This window comes from Pyxicephalus adspersus, chromosome 1 (assembly GCF_032062135.1).
Source record: "Pyxicephalus adspersus chromosome 1, UCB_Pads_2.0, whole genome shotgun sequence".
NCBI classification, from domain to species: domain Eukaryota; kingdom Metazoa; phylum Chordata; class Amphibia; order Anura; family Pyxicephalidae; genus Pyxicephalus; species Pyxicephalus adspersus.
In genome coordinates, this window is record NC_092858.1 from 84,514,134 (window position 1) to 84,540,158 (window position 26,025).

Consider the following 26,025-nt stretch of genomic DNA (forward strand, 5'->3'; position numbering starts at 1 on the left):
CACTGAGCCACACATGCACAACGTGGTAAGATTGTGTGTATGTGCAGGGGTTATGTCATCTCTGAAAAAGAAAGGTTCAGTGCAGGTGGAAGTGCCAGAGACTGAAGAGAGATTGGTCATTGCAGCCTTAGAGGGGTCTCTTTAGGCTGTTAAGTCTGCAATAATAAGTAAATATGCTGTGCATACTGGAACTTTATTGCAAACAGCTCTGGGAAACTGCCCCCCCCCCCCCCTTAAAAAAAAAAAAAAAAAAAAAAAAAAAAAGAAAAATAAGTGGTGATTTATTGCTGCTTTAAAGGAACTGCGAGTTGTATCTGTCACCCTGGTAGAATATGTATTAGCACAAGGGCTGATAAATGCATAGTTGGCATTCTTATGCTTATGAATCATGTGGTAGAAAACAATACAACATTACCTATTAATTAGCATATCAGAAGCAACTTATCTCCCCTTGTAAAAGGAAGGCCAACCATACAAGGTCCTATATTACACCAAAATGATAATGAGCAAGTGTTAACACTTGTCATATAAGCATTATACATGCTGGAATTTTTCCTTTAAGCGAACCTATTCTAAATCCCATACTCTCTGCATACCCTCCATGTTCTTCTAATATGTTGACCACTGAAGTAAAGTAAAATAAAAATGTACTTTTTTGGGTAAAGAAGAACTTATTATTATTATTATTATTTCTTAACCTTTTATCCTGGATACATGCCAAGCCTTAATGCTGTTTCATGTGTGCAGGAGGAGAACTCTGTAAACTCAGCTCAGACCAGACTAAAGTAAAGATTGTGCAGGGTATTGTTCTGGGGGTTTCACTCCTGGCGTTGCATTATATTGTATTCACGGGACATGGATCTCTTATTGCCTTTAGGCCCTTTTGACAAATTTGCGCAAGGGTGCAGCGTTGAATATCACAGTAGCATTGTAGACGGGAAGGACTTTCCAGGTTTCAGCTTGCTCTCATTGTAGAGGTAGTACAATTATTATCTTTTACTAGACTCATTGCAAATTGATATTTATTGTAAGGTAACAATAATCAACATTTTTCTTCAATTTGTAGCAAGAATCTATTCATCTGTGTACATTCGTAAAGTACACCTGTGCCCAGACTATGAGCATTTAACACCCTGACATCTCTTGTGACTGCTGCTTGTAGTCTGAGTTTTTTCACTCTCCATTTTCAAATAGGATTTAGTTAGAAAATGTATTTTTCATGGGACTAAGTTGATTCACACATTATTTTTTTAATCCAAAGTTTTGTGTACATTTGTGTACATTTTAGGTAATGTTTGGATGAAAAGATTTATAAATATGGTAAAGAGTGTTGTTTAGACATGTATGTATGAAAACCATATATGTTGAAATGTTGCTTGTTCCACTGATAGTATTAAGTATTTAACACAGCCAGAAAATATGTAGTTTGAAAAAAAAGGGGAGGCGATTGGTTCCCTGTAGTGTGCAGCAGTGAAATTGTGCAGCCCACATGAGACCGAGATGCTTCTAGCACATGACAAGTGTTGACATTTACAGATATTTTAAGGCAAACTGGGAAATGACATTAGGGAGACTGCTGTGGGCATCAGGGGAAGCTCAAGCAGAGCTGAAAAGAAAAGATTACTGAAGGGAAACAAGTCATCTTCTTGAAAAAGTTGAACATATCAAGTAATAAATGTGATAGATTAATTCAAATGTGTGCAATATACTGCCATTATTTTTTGACTTGTTTGAATAATAAATATGCTACCATATAATAACTTGGAAGTCCTAAATGTAAATTTTATTCTTCTTTGACATACAGGAAATGGTTTTTGTTTGTAAAAAAAAACCCAAAAACATATATTTATAGTTATTATAAGAGTTGCCTATATAACCCTGAAAATACTGTGTTAGACTGCATGCATGACAGAAGGTAATGCATAGATCTTTCTTAACTAGTACATTTTTTTGCATGTATTCCATTAAAGATGGATTTTCACCTATATTTACAACAACAAACACTTATAAAGAAGGTTTACACATGACATACATAAAACAAATGTCACACTTCAATGAACTTTATTGATTTTAACTTTATTGATAGTTAAACTTTTTATTGCCCACCCTCTTCTGCTATGTGAGTCTCAATGTTGGTTAGAGAGGCTTACCTGCAACTGTGATGGGCTGATAAAAAGGGATAGAAGAACACAGTGGTGATCTGAAGGAAGTGATTATTATCTACCTAAGTCTCTCTGTTGCAGATTTTTGCTTCCTTATGTACTCCTGTCCGTGGCTGTAACACCAACATCTGGACAGAACTCTTTTAGAACAAGCAATAAACTCTTAATAAAATAATAAACTACTCCCAACTAAACTTTTTACTCCACCAGAAGGATACTGTATGAGTTGTAAATTTTTCTACATTGTGATTATTATTTCAGTGGCTTAGTGTGTACAGTGGCCAAGCACTCCGGCCTTTGCAGTACTAGGTCCCAGGTTCAAATCTTGACCAGGACTCTATCTGCATAGAGTTTGCAGGTTCTCCCCGTGTTTGCATGGGTTTCCTCTGGGTACTCCGGTTTCCTCCCACATTCCAAAAACTGGCTTCCCCCCTAATTAGCTTCCCCCCAAAAATGATCTTAGACTGTATTAAAGACACATGACTAAGGTAGAGCATTAAATTGTGAGCTCATTTAAGGGTCAGCTAGTGACATGACAATAGACTTTGTACACCGCTGTGTAATATGTCCATGCTATATAAATACTGTGTAACAATAATACTATTATTGGTGATTTCTGTCACCACTTTAAATATCCTTTCTATTACTTCTCTTTTTATAGATATTCAGAGGCATGGTAGATAACAAATGCTGCTGTGAAATGATGTAAAAATATTATTTTATGGAACATGTATTGGTAAGGATGTTTAACACAATCAAAATGAGTGCTGCCTGCCTTGTTTACTAGTTACTTACAGTATATGATATTGCCTATTGATGTGGTAATTTGCATAGGTTTTCTGTCTGCATCTTAACTGTCCTGCCAGGGATAAATGTATGAACTGGAATATATAGGCATGTCATACAAACTCATACACCCTAAGAAAAGATGGAAGATAGTGGCACTCTGCAAAGAACTGGGGTTGGTGAGTATTGCAGGTTTATTTTCACTTTAGGCTTGGAGAACGCCATGGCTTACCACCTCCACATGCTGCTTTTAAAAATGAGCTATAAAACGTGACTGTCGAAGTAAATAGGTAAAAATAAACAGAATCCACCTTTTTGTACAGTTGAATTTACCACCACGATTCCAGAAGCAAACGGAAGGAACAACACCTGAATAAAAAAGGTACTACATATAAAGCAAGAACCCATGGGAGCCTGGTTTGCCAAATCATTTTTTCTGTGCTCAGTATATTGAAACTGCAGTAATTGGCATCATTAGTGGAATAGTGCCAGGAATATTTTAATTCTCTCTCTTGTAATGGCTAAGCTAAAGCTTGGTCCCCACAGTCCTTATCTGTTGACTGGTAGGATGATCACATTTTGATCATATCACTATGTAGCATCTTAAAAACATTTATTATTACCAGACTAGAACAAGTGTTTTTGAAATGGGGGTATCTATGCTCCTTATGAGATTGCAGCTCTGAAAACACACACACACACACACACACACACACACACACACGTTACACTTGTCATTATTATATCTGAAATTAAAGTGGAGAAATTGATTTGGTGTCAGAAACTGTACCTCAGTTCCGTATTTTAAATGCACTAGCTTTTGTACTTTTTATTTCACTAATTGTTATTAGACTAAATGACTAGTTAAAAATAATTTTGGTGGTCTGATGAAAGGGCTGTTGGGACATATTGGGTAATAAGGTTGAAAATTGAGGACTAGAGCATCAAGTGAGCTTGATACAGTATGTTAGGAATTAGAAGGTCATTTACAGGTGTCAAATACAACTAGCAGTGCCCAGTGAATTATTTTGCAATTAACATTATAAAACTGTTTGTTTGATGATTTCAAAAGGTAATATTCAGTTTACCACAAATGCAGATTGGGTTATGGCCATGAAGTTTTGACCAAAAACTAAGAACAGAATAGTATCCTTTCCTAAATCTGCAAAAACATCTGCCGTAAAGGGGCGGTGTTACCTAGCTTCACTTTGTTGGTTTGTAGTGTTTATATAAATAATAATTACACAAGTGATATTTAAATGTTCAGAATGTAAACAGACTGCGTTGCCCAGTAGATTCTTTTATCTCTCATGGACTGGACAAGATCTGTGTTCTTAATGTATGTCAACCTGCTGTGGTCATTGCAGTGAGATCTAAGGACCAATTAGTAGTTGACTATATCGCTGTACCACAAGCTCATCTTCACTCCCAACTGCTCCTATCTAATAAAATAGAAATAGCTAGCATTCTTTTTTTGCATGCATTTGGGGTGGATTTATGATGTGGTTCCTGGGAGTGACATATTTCTGGTTGTGCGGTTGCTTTTTATTCTTTGGAGAAGAAATTGCACTGCAAAACATTAACATGCAAGGCAGTTTGAGGCCTGGGCACAGAGCAGTTTTCCATTTGCCTTGGAGCAGCTTATCACACAGTTTGCAAGTGTAAAAGGGGCCACAATCCTTTTGTAGATTCTTTTCTTTTTTTTTATTTTATAATGACTGCTGCAGGAAAACCTTGTAAAAAAAAACACTGTACCACCCACTTGCCACGTAAAAACAAGTCATAGAAAAAAATTGTATAATTTATTACCATATCTCAAGACAGGAATTGATATATATACACACATATTCACCCTCCTAAAGACAACCCCCATAACAGTCTATACAACATGGTTAAAACCCTAAAAACATAATAACTCAACAGTCAACATCTGCCATTGTGCCTGAGAACAAGAGACTCAGAGTCCAAGTTCCAACTCTTTTAGTCTTACCTGGGTCAGTAGCAGTTCTATTGCATCACCTATTAAAAAATAAAATTTGGTGCCTTTCTAAAGTTCATCCACTGAGGGCATGGAGTGATTGCTGACTGGGCCACAACAATACACACTTTATGCAACATCTGTTATTTCTACTGGGTTACTTTGCCAGAAAACATTTTGTAATGTATTTTTAACTTCATTTTGCTGTGGGTATGGGGGTAGTGGGTTGTTGAAAACTCCTTGGTAGAAAAGTTTATCTTTTGTGTGTTTTTGTAGACTAGTAGAGTATGATTCAATGGCAGTGATGGTAAAAACAGGGCCAGTTTTTAGGGTAACATCTTTGAGCATGTTCCCTGAGACTGAGCAAGTTGTTTGCAAAACATTCTACTCAACTCATTTTGTAAGGCAGGTCCTTGCTTAGCTGCATCTTTATTGTGCAGTTTTGTTCTAATTTTTATTTCTGCATTGCATGACTGTGACTTATTTAAGAATATAATGCAGTTTTTATTATATTTAATGTGTTTGTATCAGTAAAAAATAGAATATTCCATGCTTCTGCTTTTTCATGTACGTACTCTCATAGGCATTAGTCTTTGCCCTGTCCACCAGCAATAAACTGCTAAAGTTTTAAATATGAAATGATGTTAAAGACATGGCTACATGTCATGCAGTCAGTGTAGCCCCACTGGAAATGTGTAGAACATTCACAATCAATCCATATAACGTTTATGTGCGCACGTTACCTAAATATAGCAACACACTGCAGGCAAGATAAACTCTGCTGTGGGTCTGGGAGGCTCAAACTGTTTAGAAATTCATTTTCAGAATACTAGTCCGTAGGATGACATTAACTCTCTCTGGGTCTGTACAACAGCTTTTCAACAAAAGTATGTGTGTGTGTATATATAATCAGATGTAGAATATTAATTATGTGTATTGTATTGCACATGATGCAATTTTAACCTTTTTTTTCTGACAGATCCTGTCTTGAATTTTTTACCCTTTTCACCATTTTTCACTTTCAGCTTTAAAGGTTAGTATAAGACCCCCAGACCATAGCTTTTATGAAAGCACAGAGCATGTGGAGCTTACAGATGATGCTACTATAAAAGATGAAACTGTATTAGGTTACTAAATATCTAATATTTAGAAGCAATGTATGTTCGCTGCAGCACACCACAACTCAAGTGCTTTGTGTTATGGTACAGTTTTTGCACGTGTCTGAATTCTAGCTCATTTAAAATTAATAATGGGTCATGACACAAAGCACTTTAACGTGTGTAGTAATGTAGACTATAAAATAATATATCCACCTACACAATACTTTTTTGAATCTAACGTACAAAACTGTTCTAAGTGCTTTTGATCATACTTATCACATACTTTGGTACACAGATCACTCTCCATTTAACAGCATAACTCTTGTCCCTAGTACTGACCATTGTCTCCCTAAAACAGCAGATTAAAGGATAAAAAAGGAAAGATTTGTCCTTTCATGCAAATCCTCAAAAGCTACTACTGAATAATCCTTTCCATGCAGGTTTCTCAGCTAAGAAAGATTATTGTTTGCTTCTTACTCTTGCAAAACAAACTGAAACAAAAGATATATTGTGTGTTCAATGACCTTTTCCGATAAGAGGGAATGTTCAGGCCTGTTAAGTTTTATATTCTGTGCCAGAATGGTGAAGGGAATTGGCACTGTGTTTCCCTGGACTATTGTTAACCAGCGCAAGATATGGTAGTGATCACATTGTGTACAGAATACAGAGTCTATGATATGTATATATTTACATTCTAAAGCTGAAATTTGTGTTTTACACCACCCACCATCACACTTTCAGTGACATTTGCATGTCAATATTTATTTCACATTTGTGTTTTTATACATTTGTTTCAAGCAGGAAGTATTTTATGGCTTCATTCAATTTCATATTGTTTGCAGATAAACTGGAATGTGAATGTATGACTTATGTATAAGTGTAATAAAGTGGAATGGCACAGGGAATAGGTTTTCAACACACTAACTGAAATTTTTTTAATACTTATGACCCTAAATTATATTTAAATAATTTATTGAAAAGTCTTTGTTGGTTATGACAGCATCAAGATGCCCCCTGTATGAAGAAACTAGTCGCATGCATTGCTCAGGTGTGATTTTGGCCCATTCCTCCAAAAAAAACATTTTCAAATCTTCTATGAACTCTGATCTTCAGTTCCTTCCATAGATTTTCAATTGGATTCAAGTCGGTTGAATGAATGGGCCATTCTAAGATCTTTATTTTCTTTTCCTGAAACCAATTGAGAGTTTCCCTGGCTGTGTGTTTGGGATCATTGCTTTGCTGAAACCCTCGTTTTATCTTTAGCATCCTGGTAGATGGCAGCAGATTCTTTTCAAGAATGTCCCTGTACATTTCTTTGTTCCTCTGTCCTTCAATTTTATGAAGTCTGCCAGTACCATTGCTGAAAAACAGCCCCACACCATGATGTTCAAGCCTCCAAACTTCACTGATGGTATGCTGTTTCTTGGGTGCTGTGCAGAGCCATTTCTCCAACAAACATGGTCTGTGCAATGACGTCTAAAGAGTTTAATTTTGGTACCATCTGATCAGTCTATATTCTCCCAGTATTTCACTGGCTTGTCCAAATATTGTGCAGCAATCAAGCTTCAACATGCTTTTTATGCAGTGGAGTCTTGTGTGGTGAGTATGCCTAGAGGCCATGTTGGTTGAGTGCATTACTTATTCTTTTCCTAAAACAACTATACCCACTTATTCTAGGTCTTTCTTAAACTCTCCTCAACTGATCCTTGGCTCTTGGACAACTCTTCTGATTATTCCTTTGACTTATCTGTCAGAAGTCTTGCAAGGAGCACCTTACCATGGCTTGTTTGGGGTGAAATGATGCTCATTCCACATCCACGTTATGGCCCTATCCGTGCTCTCTGGAACATTCAGAAGCTTAGAAATATGTCTGTAACCAATACCATCAGTATGTTTTACAACAATAAGGTTGTGAAAGTATTGCAAGAGCTCTTTGCTTTTACTCATCATGAGATGCTTCTTTTGTGATATCTTAGTAATGAGAAACCTTTTTTATAGGCCATCAACTAGGACATAAGCTGCCCACACACTTGCAATAATTATGGTTGTAAACGAACGACTAGCGACCGATCGTCCGATAATCGTTACCAAAAAAAGTGCACAATGACTGACTAACGAACTTGACGAATGAGGATTGTCACTGAAAACGAACAACGGTCACGGCGGATCTGATTGAGCGATGAACGTTCACTATGGCGTGTACGGTTGTTCAGTGGTCGTGGATGTTTCTGCAGTACACTTCCTCCTTTACATGTCACTTCCTGCATCGTTCAAACGATTGTATCTAGCGTGTGTACACTATTGGTGGATTATATTTGAACGATCGTATTGTTACAACATGTACAGAATTGTGCACAATAGGATCATTCAAAATATTCGTGTATAATCGTTAGTCGTTCGTTTTCTTACAATATTTATTGCACGTGTGTACTTAGCTTTATGTGTTAGAACTTTATATGTTCTTTGGCACATTTTCTGTCTCACCACCCATTAAATTTTAATTGCTGCAGCCAGTTTTTGTAATTGTACATGCATGCTACTAAAAGTTGCAAGAGGTACCTGCTATATAATTGTGGGATTCTTGGAGACTTCTTTTAGCATCAGTCAGTAAGCTTTTATCCTGGGCAAACTAGTAGTCATTTGAAATCTGGGCCACTTATGGATCATTTTTCTCACGCTGAAATGGTTGAGTGCAATTAATTTGCTGATTTTTGCTAGATGCATAGACATCAACTACCTTTTTTTCTGAGGGCTTTAAAAAACTCTTTTGATCTTGACATCTTAATGACATCACATACATCAACAGCAAAGAAAACAGACCCTAGATATCTGAGGTGTAAATAAGACAAATTTCATGGAATTTCTACTCTAGTTCACGAAGGCTGGAGAGGATACACTTTCATCAGTGAACCTGGGTGATCCAGCAAACCTGGAATGAATTTCTTAAAATTAATTTGCCATTTGTTAGCAAATATTTTCAGTTCTGGACCAGATCCATTCCATGTTTGCTGAATCACCTAGGTTCACTGATGAAAGTGTATCCTCTCCAGCCTTGGAGAGCTTTAATTAATCAGGCCCTTTGGGAGGATAAAGAGGGAGAACTAAGAAGAATAAGACTTTGGTACGTTGGTAGTGAGTGGGAAGAGCAGTGTGTCCACAGCCAGCCAGTCTCACTACTAAAAGATCCTCTTGCGCTGGGTTGTACAATCAAATATAATAAACATTTAATCTAAATACTACCCAGAAAACAAGATAATATACTGACAGCACAATTTACTTCCATGTTTATAGGAGTCTAGACCTACAGGTTGACAGTTGAAATTGACTAGGCAGAACTTTTACTGTGGCCTTGAATATCATGTTTGGATCTTTTCCCAATTCATGAAATGCAAACTAACTAGTCTTTTAATCAACATAAATTAAAATATTTGAAAATACAGTTAGTGACACAGCAATATTATGCCCATTAGGTGTGTAAAATGACCTTTTGAAAAACTCGATATTTGTATGTATTGTTTGAAAATTACTTTTCTGTTTAACTGGTGAATCTATAATTTTTAGTAAATAAATATAGTTGTTTTTATCTGCATTAACTGAATGCCATAAAAGCCTCCTTTCTTTTCTACTCTACCTTCTACTTCTACATGGCTAAATATGAGGCTTAGCATTAGCTAGGACCACCTGGCCTACTCACCCTAGTCTCCCATGATTGGTATACCTCTTTTACTCCTTGTTTATGTAAGGATACATGTTTTTCTTTTCTTTTTTTGTGTTTCATGAATTTAGGTTTTAGAATTAACGCACCATGCCATTTTTTATGTTTTGTAATAGCTGGGGGAGTTTTCTTAATAGGTTTTCAGCCATGCAATTGTATGTGTTTAGTAGTGTGCATATTTATGAAACAGGATTTGTGTAGCAACAACATATTATGCAGTGCTGTTAATTAAATAGGGATTGCAAATGACAGAGATACAGACAGGGACACAGGAGGGGAGGACCCTGCCCCGAAAAGCTTACAGTTTAGGTGCTTAGGAGTAAGTTGAGTGCAACCTGGCAGTTTGTCATAGTTGTACAATTTCATTTCAACATCTTGAAATTACAGTTGTTGGATATGATAGATCTAATCAGAATACCATAACTCTTGGCCTCTTTTACGTAGTAGTACAGTAGTTGTTGTTTTATTCACTTTTAATACACAGGACCCTCTGTTGCACTTAAGCGTCATTGGAATGCCCAAAGTATGCCTTTTAGTTTTAGATGTATCCTGTTGACTACAGAAAATAGTTCAAGAAAAGATATAAATACTGTAATCTCTCACCAATCTAATTTTTGTGTTATTATTTCAGAATAAAAAAAAAATCAGATTATTCTTTTGTCAGAGCCTTTCCTGTAAATGGATTAACATCATTTATTGTATATACCCTTGCTATAGGAGCATGTTTTTTTCAAGACCATAAAACAATGTTTTAATTCTGCTGCTTTTTCACTGTTAAGACCTTCCCCTGTCAGGCTGATATAACTCAAGAATCTTTGCAAAGAACTGGAGCAAGGGCTTATCTCTTGCTCTGACTTCACCTTCTGATATTGCTTGTTTCCCTTGGGACGCAGAGACAAGATGAATGCAACATAGTATCTAGGATATATTGTGGGATAATCTAGGTATTATTCTGTTGTGGTGTGTATTTTTTATTATTCAGATTTACTGGAAATGCAAAAGTATTTCATTTTCAACATGATATAAACATAGATAGAGAATCAATTAAAGAACAGTTCGTTGTCCATGTAGTGAGCCCTTCCTTTTTTTATTTATTATTACTTATATGTTCAAAGATCTATGTAGACTATTGGTCTACAAAAAATTGTCAACAGAAGTTAGCAAGCCTTTCCGAGCTTGGTGGTCTTTTTCTTGTAGACCAGTCTACATACATTTAATTGGAGAACTTCCGCAGCCTGCAAGGGGTATTGCAAGCCCAAACGTCTTTTTATCACCACATTTTCCGCCTAGATGTGTGGCTGCTTCTCTGGATGAATCAAACATTATTATTAAGCGTCTTGTGCATGACTTTGTTTGACCTGATTAAAAAAAAAGAATCACTAATGTATTATAAAGTGTGTGTAAACTGTTTTGAACCCATTTTTCCATCTTGTCTACGTCCTGGGATTTGGAACACACAGCATTTCTGATGAAAGTGTTTTCTGGTTTATTCTTTGTTTACCTCTTGGTTAGGCTCACATTTTCTAATATAACTGTTTTTTTTACAACAAACAACTAATGGTTGTAAAGTGCTAAGAAACTGTTACATCTTCTTATTTGGTGTAATTGAAAAAGCCAAATGGACTAATGAATGACGTTATGCTTACAATAAGTTTTGTGACCTGTTGTGTTTCTACTGCTTTTTTGGAGAAGTCATGATAACATATCCCAGTGGGATATGAAGGATATGAGTGTTTTATTCCTGGATCACTGAGGTGCAAATACAAATAATCTACAAATCCTCAATTACACATACACACACATGGTAAATGGTTGATCCTGGGCAACAAAGGCATGGATGGTTCCGGTTTGACTTAAGAAATGAATTACAAGAATGGTTACCCCTAATCTTCATACCATCAATGCAACCTGCTGTTGGCTAGGGGCAGAATAGGAATAGTTTGTGCTATGGGAACCACAATTATGTTTAGGTATCTAGAGTGGAGGTGAGCTTCCATCTCTCTTACCTATTGTCTCTTACCCAATGATTATTTGGGCATTTCTTAAAAGGGACCAAATCTTTATCCTAATTACCTGTAATGGGTAATCATATTTGATTTTTTTGTCATAGCATCATCAATAGATGGTATTCCAGTGGTGGTTATGATGTCAAAAGGGACACAGATGGGGTCATGTGACAATTTGCATAACCTAAATGGGCATTTAGCCTGTATTGCTTGATGTAGATGCACAGGAGGGTTTGACAAAATAGGTTGCACAAATGACGACGAAAAAGGTCAAAAAGCATGTAATCAGCCTGGCTCTATGTAATCAATTAGAATTGTATTTCAATCTAGGTAGCCATTAGACTTCTTGACTTTATTATGCAAGTCAAGAAGTCCATAATTCCATTGTCAGTTAAATTAGGCTCTCCTGTTTTCAGCAGTTCCTCTTACCTCAGCACTTACTATCAACAGCAGAGGCTTACTTGTTTTATTACTGGAAGATCTAAGTAATCCTAAAAACAAATTTTCTTTTTCACAGGCAGGGCAAGATTAGGTGCTAGTGCACAGGACCAGATTTGGGACCAGAGTATGGAATGGTATAAAAGAGGAAGGCACAAATAACAAAAAAAATATAAATAGGAGATCTTTAAAGTATGCCTTTTCTTCACCTCCAGTGAGTCAATGGAAAACCAGATGTTTCCATTGGAAAATTCTGCATGTATCTAAGTTCTGGGTATGACTATGTTTTTTATGGCTAGTAAAAGATCCTTACAGTCATCGTATGTACTCTGCTTCTTCATTGCCTGGCTCAGAGTCCCATCATAGCAGGCCATTCTACGATCTTTTGTTATCAGCATTGTTTGCCTTTTGACCTCCCAAATGTTGCTGCTCCCAGCTATGGCCTCCTCACCCTTGTATGGCTGGTAAATGTGACCACCTAATCCCTGGCAGGGGAGGATCATAGTGAAGTTACATTTGCACTGGCCTAGATCACAACCCGGTGGGTGCTGTGGGGAGTAGGAACTAATGTAGTGCCCTTGCATAGGAGAGTAAGTCTGCTCAGACAGACAATATAAAAAAACACACAAATGACATTGCAGACAGCCTAAATTTATTGATTTTTTTATGGACTGAGTTTGCAGGTAGTTGGCAACACTGTTGTGCACTACCTTGCAGCTTTTGTTGCTTCCCCACAACTAGCGACACTACCTAACCTTCTGGGTATGAAAAAGCATTTGACCTGCTCTCCTGTGACCAAGCTTAGCAGCATGTTCCTAAGTTTAATGAACATGAGAGTTATGTTACCTCTTTCCCAGGTCACCTACACAGCCAAACCTATATAGCAAAGGAGTGCAAGTAGGGTTAGTATATGGTTGGGGATGAAATTACCAAATTACAAGAGAACATTTCACCTTAGCCTTTTAAAGCAAGGGGCTGTATCTCTTTAAGTGTTGTTTGTTAGCTCTCTGTTACTGTTGCTGTTTGCCTTTTAAAATGATTGAAACTGAAAAGTGGAATAAGGGGCCCTCAGCAATCTGTGTGGTGCTCCTAATTGTGATAGTTGTTTATCAGATTGCATGCAGACAGCAACTCAAACTGCAGTAATCATTATTCATGATCATTTATGTGCATACCACAACTTTATCTGTGCGTTTTGATGATGCGATTTATTTTGGAACTCACAGAATGAAAAGGGCAAAACAAACCTGAGAATAAAATAAATATAAATCCCTGATGCTGTACATTTTTCAAGGCCACATAGCTGCTATATTTAGAGCAGAATCTGCGTTGGCAACTACGTAAGACGTTCAAGCAAAGCCTCCAGAAAGTAATGCTTCTCTTTTCACTGTGATATTTTGGTATTCGAACAGAAAGGGACCTTTTTCAGAAGTAAATGATTTTTACAAGTGATCTGAACCCATGTCAGATAGTAACAGTAGTTTTGATTATTGCGTGTACATTCATAGATTTAGAAATGTACCCTCATTGAATGTTTGGTGTGTTCAGTGATTCAGAAATTATGTAGTTACTGGAGGAAATCATTTAATATGGGATAGGACATGACCTGCATATGTCAACTCTGGCTAAAAAATGCAAAGTTTTTCATTTTCATATTGAACATTACTGAATACCATAGAATAAGTTTGATATTCATGTTAATATTATTCCCAATTGGCTAATGTTTTTTTGTCTCTTCAGTTAGTAGTGTTATTAAATCAAAACATCAAATCAAGTTCTAACTTAATTATCAGTTTTCTGTCTCAATAGGGATATATGTGAGTTTCACCTTCTGCAATATTCTGGGTAGAAGTGTAACTTGTGACCTTTAACCAATTTTTTAAAATACCAGCTCAGTTACTGTAACAATTTCATGTTGTGGAGTGGAGAATGAGTGGGTAAAACTGTATACCTTGTAATGTTTTGGTTTTTGGTGCTGTTAGGTATTTCATGACTTTTCGAACCTAATCAAGTTAAAGGTTAATTAACCTATAAACAAAAAATGTAACATATTCCATCCCTTGTGTAATAGAAATGAACAAAGACAGATATGTTTGTAGTTCTGCTTGGCTGACAACCATGTCTCCCTCACAGGGACAACTAGTGAGTTATTCACAGGGTCACTAGTTGGAAAACAGGATGAGTAAGCTGCATTTCAGTTTTTGGACTTTTTGTGATTTTGGTAAAGCTCTTTATTATATCCCAGTAATATTATTTGACTACTGAAATTCACCTAATTTTTATGATAAAAGAGAGACTCCGCGTGGGCTGTTTTGCCTCTTGTGTTGGCAGGAAATAGATTTGATGCTTCTGGTCTAAAACGCGAAAGGAAAAGGTTAGGACAAAAGAAGAAAAAAATGTAATTGAAGTGGCAAATAACATTGATCTACATGGGATAAGTGAACAAGGGAGATCCAGACCTTTTAGACCCCAAACAATGCTATTCTGTCTTCTAATTAAGGTATATATACTTGCAGTGATATTAGGGCTTTATGCTTGGTGACATATCAGTAGATGTCAATATGTACACTTGCTTGAAATGTCCTTTTAACTTCTAGGGGGTGTTTTGTTATAAACAAAAATTCTGTGTATGACTACTGACTGTTTTGTGTGGTTTATATCTATTTTTCAATTTTCATTCATTTTTCTGCCGCTGTAGTCTATCCACGAAAGGTTTCCTTTCTGCACAATTTCCCCTGTGGTGTCAGTAAAGTGCTGCAGTAGTATCCCCTGTACTGCCAGCACAGAGTGTCCAGCACAAAGGTGTCATGAAATGACACTTTGATGGCTCCGCTAACCCATGTTTAGAGTGGCAAAACTAAGAATATATGCTCAAGTATACTGCAGAGATGAACTGTTCCAATGAATCAAAGTAGAACCCTATATTTATATATGTGTTTAAAGTGTTATCAAACCTTAATTTCAAAAAGGAAAAAAACATATAATGCTGCTGACCTTAGCACTTACCAAGGTTACTTTGTGTTTTGTTTCTAATTCATTTAATTGTCTGAATTTAGTTGGAGAAAATAGCCCACCTATCCTTCCTTTTTCAGAGAGGTTATGATGCCATGCAGGGTCACATGGAACCATGCTACAGCTACACTTTGTTGTACGCTCCTGCGCCCAGCCTGTTGCAGAGGACATGACTATCTCTTGGGTTTGATGGCTGTTTTTATCTGGCACAGTAGAATGATGCTATGTATGAACTATCAGCAGTTTATCCAGTTCAGGTGGTCATCCATCTTGATTGGCCAAGCTGGGAAGACGTAGCTCCTGCATCTTTGGTAGTGCATCTGCTGTGTACGCCTGTCTTTTGACTTCTTTTATCTATTCTGTATCAACATGTTTTTCTTGCATATTGCCAGAATCATGGCTTCCTTATATATGTGGATGAACAACAAATATTTTTTTTTTTTTGCAGAGACTTTGCAATTATGTCCCTGAATTTATAAAATTAGGTATGTCATGAAACCAAAGATTTTATTTTCTAATTTTAATAGCAACCAGGGAAAGCAAATATTAGTAAAATGTCAACTTTTAATAACACAGACCTTGTACTCTTCCTTCCTAAGTACAGTCAAAAGACAGACTTACACAACAGATGTGCTACCAAGGATGCAGGAGTTAGATCTTCCCAGCTTGGTCAATCAAGATGGCCAACTACCTGACCCAGGAAAAGACCTGGTGACACAGTGAAAGTACCGTAATTTTCGCCGTATAAGACGCTCTGGAATATAAGACGCACCCAATTTTAAAGGAGGAAAATCTAGAAAAAAAAGATTCTGAAAGATTATTCCCCTTCTGATCACTCATGTGCCATTCATACCGGTATTCCCCTTCTGATCACTCATGTGCCATTCAAATTCTCTTTCTGATCACTCTGTGCCTTTCAAATTCCCTTTCTGATCACTCTGTGTCATTCAAATTCCCTTTCTGATCACTCTGTGTCATTCAAATTCCCCTTCTGATCACTCTGTGTCATTCAAATTCCCCTTCTGATCACTCTGTGCTTTTTTTCCACTGTACGGCAGTTAGGACAGGGAACAGCAGGGGGCGCTGTGCCGGCTTCTTTCACTGCAGCCAGGAGAAGACACGATGCTGCCAGAGAGGAGAGGAGACACACGCTGCATGCAGCCAGCGAGGAGAAGAGACACACGCAGGATCGGGTATCGGGTGAGTATCTTATTTTAATTATTTTATAACACATTTGTCGTATAGGACGTACCAACTTTCCCCCCCCCCACAGTTTTGGGGAAGAAAAGGTGCGTCTTATACGGCAAAAAATACGGTATATTAATAGGCCCATCCGTTTGCTTTCACCTGTTATCAGATATAAATGAGAACTGCAGCTCAACTGCAAGTCTCCTAGACTGGGAAAGAAAGAAACAGTACAGAGTGCTGCTGAATAGCTGACTGCAAGAGTCAAAAATGAAGGTACTTGCATTAAAAAACATAATTATGTGTATGCATCAATGCATTCATTTGTTACTTTTATAGATGCTTTGAGTTTAACTATAAAAGTTTGGTGTTCCAGGAACATACCACTGGTGATGCTGAAGCACCTTTCTCTAGGCATCTTATGCATTGGAAGCCTTAGAAATCTAAAATGTGACACATTTCCCAGAACCAGCAGTCAAACAGAAACCTTCCTTAAAACTATAAATCCTAATGGTATTTCAGGAAGGAGAGAGATATTGGACATTGATGAAGTATATTTCCATTGACCTGTTTGAGTCTCATAAATCTGTGCAGAATTAAATATAACTGATTAAAGTGAAATGAGTGAACTTTTAGACTTTAGCTCAGTTGCTGCTTATTGAATTCTTTACTTTGGTGCCCATAATTTTTTTAGCTGCTTTTAATGGGAGGAATGTAAAATAGAATAAAGCTTGCAATGAGTAGACTTTAAGAGTATATCCCTGTCCAGTTGACATGTCAGTTTGAAAGGATTATCTGGTTATCTCCTGTATATTGATAATATATTTTGAACATATTCTTCTTTTTCACACAGTTACTTTGGTTAAACATCTAAAAAGAAGACTGCTAGGCATATTTTTCATTCATTAAAGCACTATAAAGAGCATTGTTTATGTACAAATATTTGTACCCTGTAGCCACAATATCTCAGGTTACTGTTGTTTGCTTAGATTTGTATTAATTATATAGATTTATTTATATTAATTTTTTATATAGGTTTTTGCATTTTGCATATCCCATTTTTCTTTAAATTTTCTATTGAACATGATCAAATGTATATGATCCAAAAAAATCAGATTTTTTTTTCATATGTGCTTTAGAAAAAGGTGACCAGAGTCTAATTGGTGGTATTTGAGCACCTTACCTTTATATTGCGTATCACATACATTTCTTGTCAGGCAATAAATATTTTCAGTGCACTTCTTTATTTCAAGTAATCACAGCAGTTTTATTAAAAACCTAAAAAAGAACTAGGTATTTAATATAGAAGTTTGAGTTTTACTATATATACTGTTAATAAAGCTATAAATGAAATACTGCATAGTAATATTGGTATTGTGTAAGAGAATTTTACTATATAGCTGACCCATTTTGTTTTATGTATGCTTGCTTTTGTTCTTTTTAGAAGACACATTTCTATCTTTAAAATATATTGCCGATTGTGTTATTTTAATGAAGGTCCTTTCACTCTGTTTGTGTCTGTCTTTTAAATGTATGCATGCCTGGGGCACACAAGTCACACAGCTCAGCCGCTGATATGGAAAATGACTTGTGCTAATGTCACAGTCCTGCTGTAGTTTGTGGATGAAATTGTAAAGGCCAGCTAGGATACTTTATCTTTTTGCTAAAAGCAAATGTTCAAGCAGTTCTTGAACTGCATGCTATTTATGAATCCCAGGGGAAATAAAATAAAAAGAAATAGGAAAGAAGAAAAGAGAAATCACAAGGGGTCTTTATTTAGAGTATGTTTGCTGCTATCACCTTCACCAGAGCTAAATTTTACAGATTTGCATCACCTACTTACAATATCAGAAACATGCTCACAGATATACAATCAATAGTATACTGACATAATCAGAAACACTTCTGCATGGACACATTCAGTTCACTGCTGAGTTAAAAAAAAAAAAATAAGTGAACAAAAGCAGTTAGTAGATTATTAACACATGTGGAAATACATCCACAAAGACACCAACCAAATATATTCTAAGACTATCCTAAACATTCATGCCTGGACATGGCAAGTTCAGTGGTGATATAATAACATGTCCACAAAGCAGTCAGTATAGTATTGACAAACCCAGAAGCATACCTGCAGAGACACAAACAGTATCGTACTGATACAACCAAAAACATTTGGAAACTGATCAGTAACATTTTTTTGACCTTGCCGTCTGTCTTGTTGAACCAGTAAGTTGTTGCTCCTAGAAAGCAAATTGTTCACACCTTCATAAAACACCAAGAGTAAGGAGAATGGGGAGTGATAGCGTTTATTACAGGAGGTCTACTATGTGCCCAGCCGCTTGAACTGCTCCACAGGTAGCAGTGCACAGTGTACCTAATGAGAACAGGTTCTTTGCTGAAGACAACTCACAAGCCACCCACAACATACTGCCTTCTTCTTCATGGAGTTTGCAGTGACTGAGGCCATTGCAGGACAGGGAATCGACTTTGGAAGCATTGGCTTAAGAAGTAGAAATGTCCAAGGACAGTGGAGGATGGCATTCTTGCCACTGAAAAGCAATTTACTGTCACATTTATTTTCAATTAAGCTGGGCTGGTAGGTGCCAAGAATAGCTGGTGGACTGTTTTCCTTCTAATGCTTTGCTAACACCACTCCAGAGGCACAATTTACCATATGTGTTCCATGTCATCAATACCTCTCTTCTACACTCCTATTTATGTATATCAGATACTTCTGGCTTCTTAAGAACATCATTTCTTCATACTTGGTGTTGGTTTAGTAGGAACCAAGTAATTTATTAATACCTTGAAATGCTGTTTTTTTTTTAATCACGATTCTTGACAATTTCCAGTTGTCAAGAATATCTGAAAACGGCACTTATCAACACTTACATGGGTGACTGGAAACCGTTCAGTTAAAGTCTATGGAGATGGTTTGGTGGCAAGTTGGTGGCAATGTCCACCATGGACATTGCATTGAGCTTCTGAAAAAAACACTTGCAAAGACTTCTGCCTGAAAAAACCTGTAATAAAAAATAAAAAGTGCACCTATTTAATTTATTGATACCATTTTTGCAAGCAATTTGAAAGTGTTTGCAAACGTAAAAATGTTTCAAACAACTTGCAAATACTGCTAGTCTGAACCTAGCCTTAATATAATAGTTTTTGTAAAATAAATTGCAGCTCCCTGCCCTCCCTAAAAAAAGTATTTAGTTTAAAAAAATATGGTATTTATTATATGTATTTAATAATAACATATAGTAATATTTACATTTATAAAAAATACCCTCTATATGTCTATAGAATAATTTCTTTTGTTTTGTTTCAAGCTAGTCAATATAAGAAAGAGTTGCTGTAGGGGACAGGAATTATATTCAAGTGTGCTTTTCACTGCTTGATTGCTCAGATAATTAGAGCATGGAACTTTACCTCATTCCATTGCTTTGGATGATTACATCATTAAGCCTAGTTACTACGATAGTGCTATATTCTTCATACAAAGCTGTAACATTTTTGCAGATTGATCAATTTTTAGCATTACCCTTATTACATATTCAGCACAGATTGTGCCCATACTCAAAGTCTGTACCTATAACTAAAGAATGATTGTTTCCTGCAAATAAAGCCTAACTCCGGGATAAGCAAGTATTGTCTAAATACAAAAGCAGTGCATTCTGGTGCTCTATGTGTGCTTTTTCTAAATCTGTTCAAACATTTTTTTGTGCACCCCTAATGCCAGATACTGCACAACTGACCCAGGGTTTACAATGTGTCTGGACTCACACTGGGCAATATCCCACAGCCTAGTGTAGGAACTTGTTTCTGTAATTTACTGCTCTGTGCTCTCTTGTCTGACAGATAACTGGTATTCTTCCATGGAATTTTGTCACTGGGTTCAGCACTAGGGGTTTATCACATATAAACTACTGTTTAGTCACTGACTTTTTTTGACTGTTCTATTTACTTTAAACCAGTTTAAGACCCAATATTTTGCAATATTTAGTCAAATAGACCTATAGCTGCCCTGTCCAGGGTGACCGGTCTTGTATCTGCCATTGCTGTTTTCTGGTAATGCAGATGCTGGTTCCCTACCACATCTCTGCTTTTTCCACAGGGTATGTAAAGCACATTGGCAGTGTCACTGGTACTTTCAAGTTAATATTTGGTTTTGTATTTGAGTTGCACAAAATGGACTCCTTTGAGATGTTTAAGGAATATTTTTGAATTAAAGATTTTGTGCCAGCTTGAAGTCCAAATTTTTGTCTAGTGAAGCACTAACCTTTAAGGTAGAACTTTAACCAAATAAAAAAAAACAAAAAAGAAAAAACCTTTACAGATGTAAAGCCCTCATCAATGTGAGCCCAGAAGGTCCAGCATAGTCGTGTCTTCCTTCTTTCCAGCAGGAACTGGACAGCAGGTTCAGCCATCTTCTTCCAGCTTTTTCTGATGTTACACGATCTCGCATGATACAGCTGAGATCATGGTGGTAAAAAAGGGTTAGCCAGCCTTCTATGTAATGTTAAAAATGCGGTGACAGGTCTGCATTAAGCAAATGGGATTTATAGGAAGAAATGTCATGACGTATTGGGTAGATATCTGTTTTTCTGCATCTGTGCTCTTTGTAGAAGAGCTATAAATAGTTGTTGACCCCAATCAGAAGTACAAAAAAAACACATGGATAACAGTTCTGCAGAACCATTTCAGTACTGTTCTTGTAAAAAATTTTCATTGACAGATATGAACTATGATCGAACTGACAGTATTAACTTGTGGGTCACTGGAATGATTAAACTTGTTAACCTTTAACAATTAATGAATAGACAGGTCAGCAGTACAGCATCAGCGTATGCAGATATTTTTGACAATTAGATTTGCATACAGACATTCAAGAACTATTTGAGTTTTACTGATGATTCTTGATCCTTCTGTGGTGAGATCTGATTTTGGCATGTACAAGGAAAGGGGAAGGGGGAGTCAGGAATAGAAACCATAACTCAATCTTCTGCTAGGAGTCAAGCAGGCTGCTAACCCGTAATATAATTTATTATGGTATATAACGGTGGAATGGTATTTCTGACAGTTTTCTGGCTGTGCCCTCTAGTTCCAGGAATTGAAAAATAAAATTCTTGTTAGGTTTGTATGACAAATGTCTTTTTCTCTCTTCTCTCTCCAGTAATTGTCCATCTTTCCTGGCTGCTGGTCTGGCAAGGGCAACGGCAGATGAGATCTTGCAAACTGACCTATCGGTATATTATGTACAAAAGCATGTAGATGGCACAGAGGGAATCATACGTAAGTAAATTGTTGTCTCTCTATTTTTTCATAATATGCAATAAGCTTCTAATTAACATTATAGTCACAAAGTGACAGTATCCAGCCAGTACACCAACTGAGGTCTTTAATGTGAGATCTTAGTTCTACAGTGTGATTCATTTTGTGAGTCATGCTGTTCAATGAAATTATTTATTAGGCACCAGAAGAGTGTACAGTTAGGTTTCAGCAACTTTTGTATGAATGTGATAAAACTTTAAAGAAACTTGTATCATTATTTGATCAGATTTACAGTAATATTGTCAGAACAGCTCTATATGAGAAAATAAAATAGTACTAGTTCTTATCTCTTGTGAATTTCAGCCTATTAAACTTTTTTTTTTAAGTTTTTTCCCCAAACTTTAGCGAGATCTCTTTTTACTTCCAAAAACATATCTATATCAGTTGTAGTTTTTATATACTGGAAGTCTTTGATTTTAAATTCAAGCATTTAAAAAAAAGGATAAAATGGCACTGTGAAATGATCTGACCTAAAGGATAAACCTATCCTAGCCTAAAAAAATGCCTACCTTATGGTGCCTGCAAATTCCAGATCAATCTCTGCATTTCTAAAGTATCCTTTAAACCTCTCCCATATTATACATAGATCTAGTTCTGTCAAGTGGACATTAAACCCTCTCACTATTATTGTCTCATCAAATGCTAAATACTCAGGGGAGATTGGGGACTGGGGTATTTGAATTATTACACACAGTATTAGGCAACGTACACACGTCCAATAATTGTTGTTGGAAATGAACAATATACGACCGATCGCTCAATAGTCGTTAACATAAAAAGTGGCCAATGTCACAGATGAGCGAGGAATGTCGCTAGAAACGAACAACTGTCCTGGCAGATCGGTTTTGGAAACAATCATTCGCTATCTATTGTCTGTACAGTCATTCAGTGATTGTGGATGGTTCTGCAGTACACTTTCTCCGGTACACGTCACTTCCTGCATCGTTCAAGTGATCATATCAAGTGTGTGTACATTATTGGTGGATTATTTGAACGATCATATCGTTACAGCATGTACAGAATCACATTTTTTTGTAACTTTTCATCCTGCTTTATTGACAAGTTTCCCAAATCATCATTGGTACAAAGGCTAATTCAGTTTATTGCTATGGCTACTGGCATTCACATTGCTGGAGATGCTCTACACTGTTATTCGGCAAGGTTAAAAATAGAGTTAGTAACATTATGTGATAAAAAAAAGGTGCTAAAAGGATTTATAGCAGTGAGGTGTTTGCTAAATTTGCCAAGGTTGCATGTATTACCTTGGTTTGATACCCTTTAATACACACCTATGCCAGTATTTGTCACTGTTTGTGCCAAACTATTTTTATTGTGCTAGTTGTAGTTCAACAGCAAAGATCTAAAAATGGGACCACAGTAGTCTTTCCTTTATTATTAATAATATTATTATTATTATGATTAATAATAATAATAATAATAATAATATTAATAATATTACCACTGGCATTCTACATTATACAAGCATTTTGCAATGACCTTATTTATGACAAAGGTCACAGACCTTTCTTCAGTGCTTGTTACAGGAGTGTTGGGCTTTATTACCCAAGGCAGTCCCAATGTAAGGAAAAATGTCTCATGTTTTATTGTATTTAAGTTCACTTTAATGTGTTGTGTTTGCCGGCGCATTGTGACTTGTTGTCCCACAACATTGTGCTATGGTGCAAAGAAATACCATAAAGGTTTTTTTCCCTAAAGTGTGAACAAGCCCTTTACCTGTCATGGTGATTTAGCGTGACACTTGCTGCTTTCTTGTCTTAGTTACTGATACTGGCAACTAAAAGTGTGAAGTGAGGAGATAAATAACTGACATTTAGTACCTACACCTAGCCTGTAACTACAATCCTGGTGACTTGAACAGATCCAGTGCATTGTTGGGAGGAAAAATACATCAATGTCTACTGGAAATGGTGAACACTTTTCAACTATATTTATATAAAGGGGTAGCTGATAACACAACTTCTCCCCGTTAGCTAAAGGAAAGGGAAGCCAGACCCATGAAGTTGAGTAAAGACATGGAGGAGAGTATAAGGGTGTCCACCAAATGCCACCTGGAAAGTAAAATGATGCAAAGTCTGAACCAGCCTGATATCAGCCTGATACCTACCTTGTGAATATGTAGTACACACATATATATATATATATATATACGTGTGTGTACTACATATTCAATTTTGAACATTGCTGTATGAAACTGGACCATCTGCATAGCAGTTAACTGGAAACCCCTTACACTCAGGCTCTGCTAGATGTCTCCCTTATATTTTTCATTTAGGTAATGAAAGGGGCGGAAAACAGTATTGCCTAAGGCAGCACTTCCACATTCTGAAAAGGGGAGGATGATGCAAGACCACATGATAGACAAATTGAGAGCTGAATCAGCTCATCAGCACTGAGCTTTTAATGCGTAACATACATCTGTGAGTGGGTGGCAATCGTTTGCTTTGGGGGGCTAATCTATTTTTATCCCCTCTCCCAGATCTCTTTCATGCATCATTTTTTCCCTCTCTATTCCTGTCTCATTCAATCACTACCACCCCCTCTTTTTCTTATCCTTTTAACTGTAAGCCATACATTTCCCACAAAAAGCACAGTTAATGCTCTGCAACAATCGTGAGCCCATCACAGGCAAACACTGATGATTGCATGCAATGAGAGCTCAGTAGCTGAAATGACAATTAAGGATGTCTTTGTCAGCTGTGCTAAAACTGTATAAAACAGCTACAGAACAGTTATGTAAAATTAATTCCTTTTTTTTGTTCATTAGACGTTACTGTGAATAATATAAAGTGCCAGCCTGATGGTGGATCCTCTGTGCCAGCTGGTAACATGTCAGTAGTCTTTTATAAACTCTACACTTCTTTGTCCCAGATTTATGCTGCAAATCCCTCAGAGATTTAAAGCTGAGTTCTAACTTCTTTTTTTGGAAATACCTCAATAATGCAGTTATGTATTTTAATAAAATGTCAGGAAATGTATTTTTAAAATGTAATTAGTGACAGTACCAGTAAGTTTACTTGCTATATCCTCTTGTCTTCCTGTGAACAGCAGATCTCAGAATGGGAGAGTGAGTTGTAAAATATAAACCAATGAGGTGTGCTGACAGAGGGAAAGATCAGAGGAGTTACTTATCATTACTCATCTGCCCCTTCATTATCCAATTACAGGCTGCTAGTGAGGAGGTGACTCAAAGGGCTTGGTTTATTAAAGCTCTTCAAGGCTGCAGAAGATACAATTTGAACAGTGAAGCTGGGTGATTCAGCAAACCTGGAATCGATTTTTCAAAGTAATTTGCTAGCAAATGTTTTGAATCCTCCAGAACCATTCCAAGTTTGCTATATCACCCAGGAACGTGTATCCTCTCCAGCCTTGGAGATAAATCAGGTCCAAAGTGAACAGGGATTTGTAATTCTCGGGAATGAAAGGAGAAAAATGCAAATCCTTTGGCTGGTAAAGAAGTTCCCAGTTGTGTGTGTTTAGTTGTTGCACTGAATAAATGTAAAATACAATATATTCCCCTTACAAAAGGGAACATGGAGGGCTGGCTGTTGCCTGGCTGTTATGCTAATACAGTAATGTCATCATTTATGTATCTCTGACCCAGAACATGTATGCACAATGGTCACCAGGATAAATAAAGAGGGCAAATCTGCCCAGCAGCGAGGGCAGGCAGAGCTTGCATTTTTAGAAGGAAATAAGCAATGGCAGAATCTGGGGGCTTTGCAATAATAATAGATATATAAAATATATTTATATCCACAAATTTATGTCGCAATAATACAAACACTTGTTTCTATGTGCTTTGATGTTTTATCTGATGAGACTGTTGGGAAAATCACCTGATCATGATCATGTGATGTTTATGGGTATCTTTAGTACAGCCTAGCATCTAAAAGCAATATGGGAAGAATTTAGAGTGCTGAAAGCATCAACAGGAGGCATAAGTAGGAGGAATGGAAGAGCAACAATTAGAACACTGTGCACTCTATTTTCTGGTGCCAACTGAAGAATAGAGAAAGATCATTTAGACAAATTGGGTTATTCTGCAACCTGCGCTTTGGAAAAAAAAAGCACAAATCAAAGGAAAATATGTGAGTTACTAAAGAAACTAGCTCACTGTAATTAAAGATACACTCAATTCAAACCAAAAAAATAAAGCCTTGAGACACACACAGTAAGCATTACCCTCCTGCTCAGTATTTAAAGCTGAACATCAGGAAAATAAAATGCGCACACACAAGCCATAAAAGTACCAAAGTTTTACATTTATTTGGCCTTAGGGAGTGGATGT

General features: G+C 36.7%; 1 protein-coding gene across 2 annotated transcripts in view; it reads left to right on the top strand.

Moving 5' to 3' along the window:
- Positions 1 to 26,025, top strand: part of PPM1E (protein phosphatase, Mg2+/Mn2+ dependent 1E) — a 118,591-nt gene that overhangs the window by 57,870 nt on the left and 34,696 nt on the right. For both annotated transcript variants that reach the window (XM_072416509.1, XM_072416518.1), the window contains exon 2: positions 21,559 to 21,677. In XM_072416509.1, coding sequence (XP_072272610.1) covers positions 21,559 to 21,677 — 119 coding nt within the window. The remainder of the gene's footprint in view (positions 1 to 21,558; positions 21,678 to 26,025) is intronic.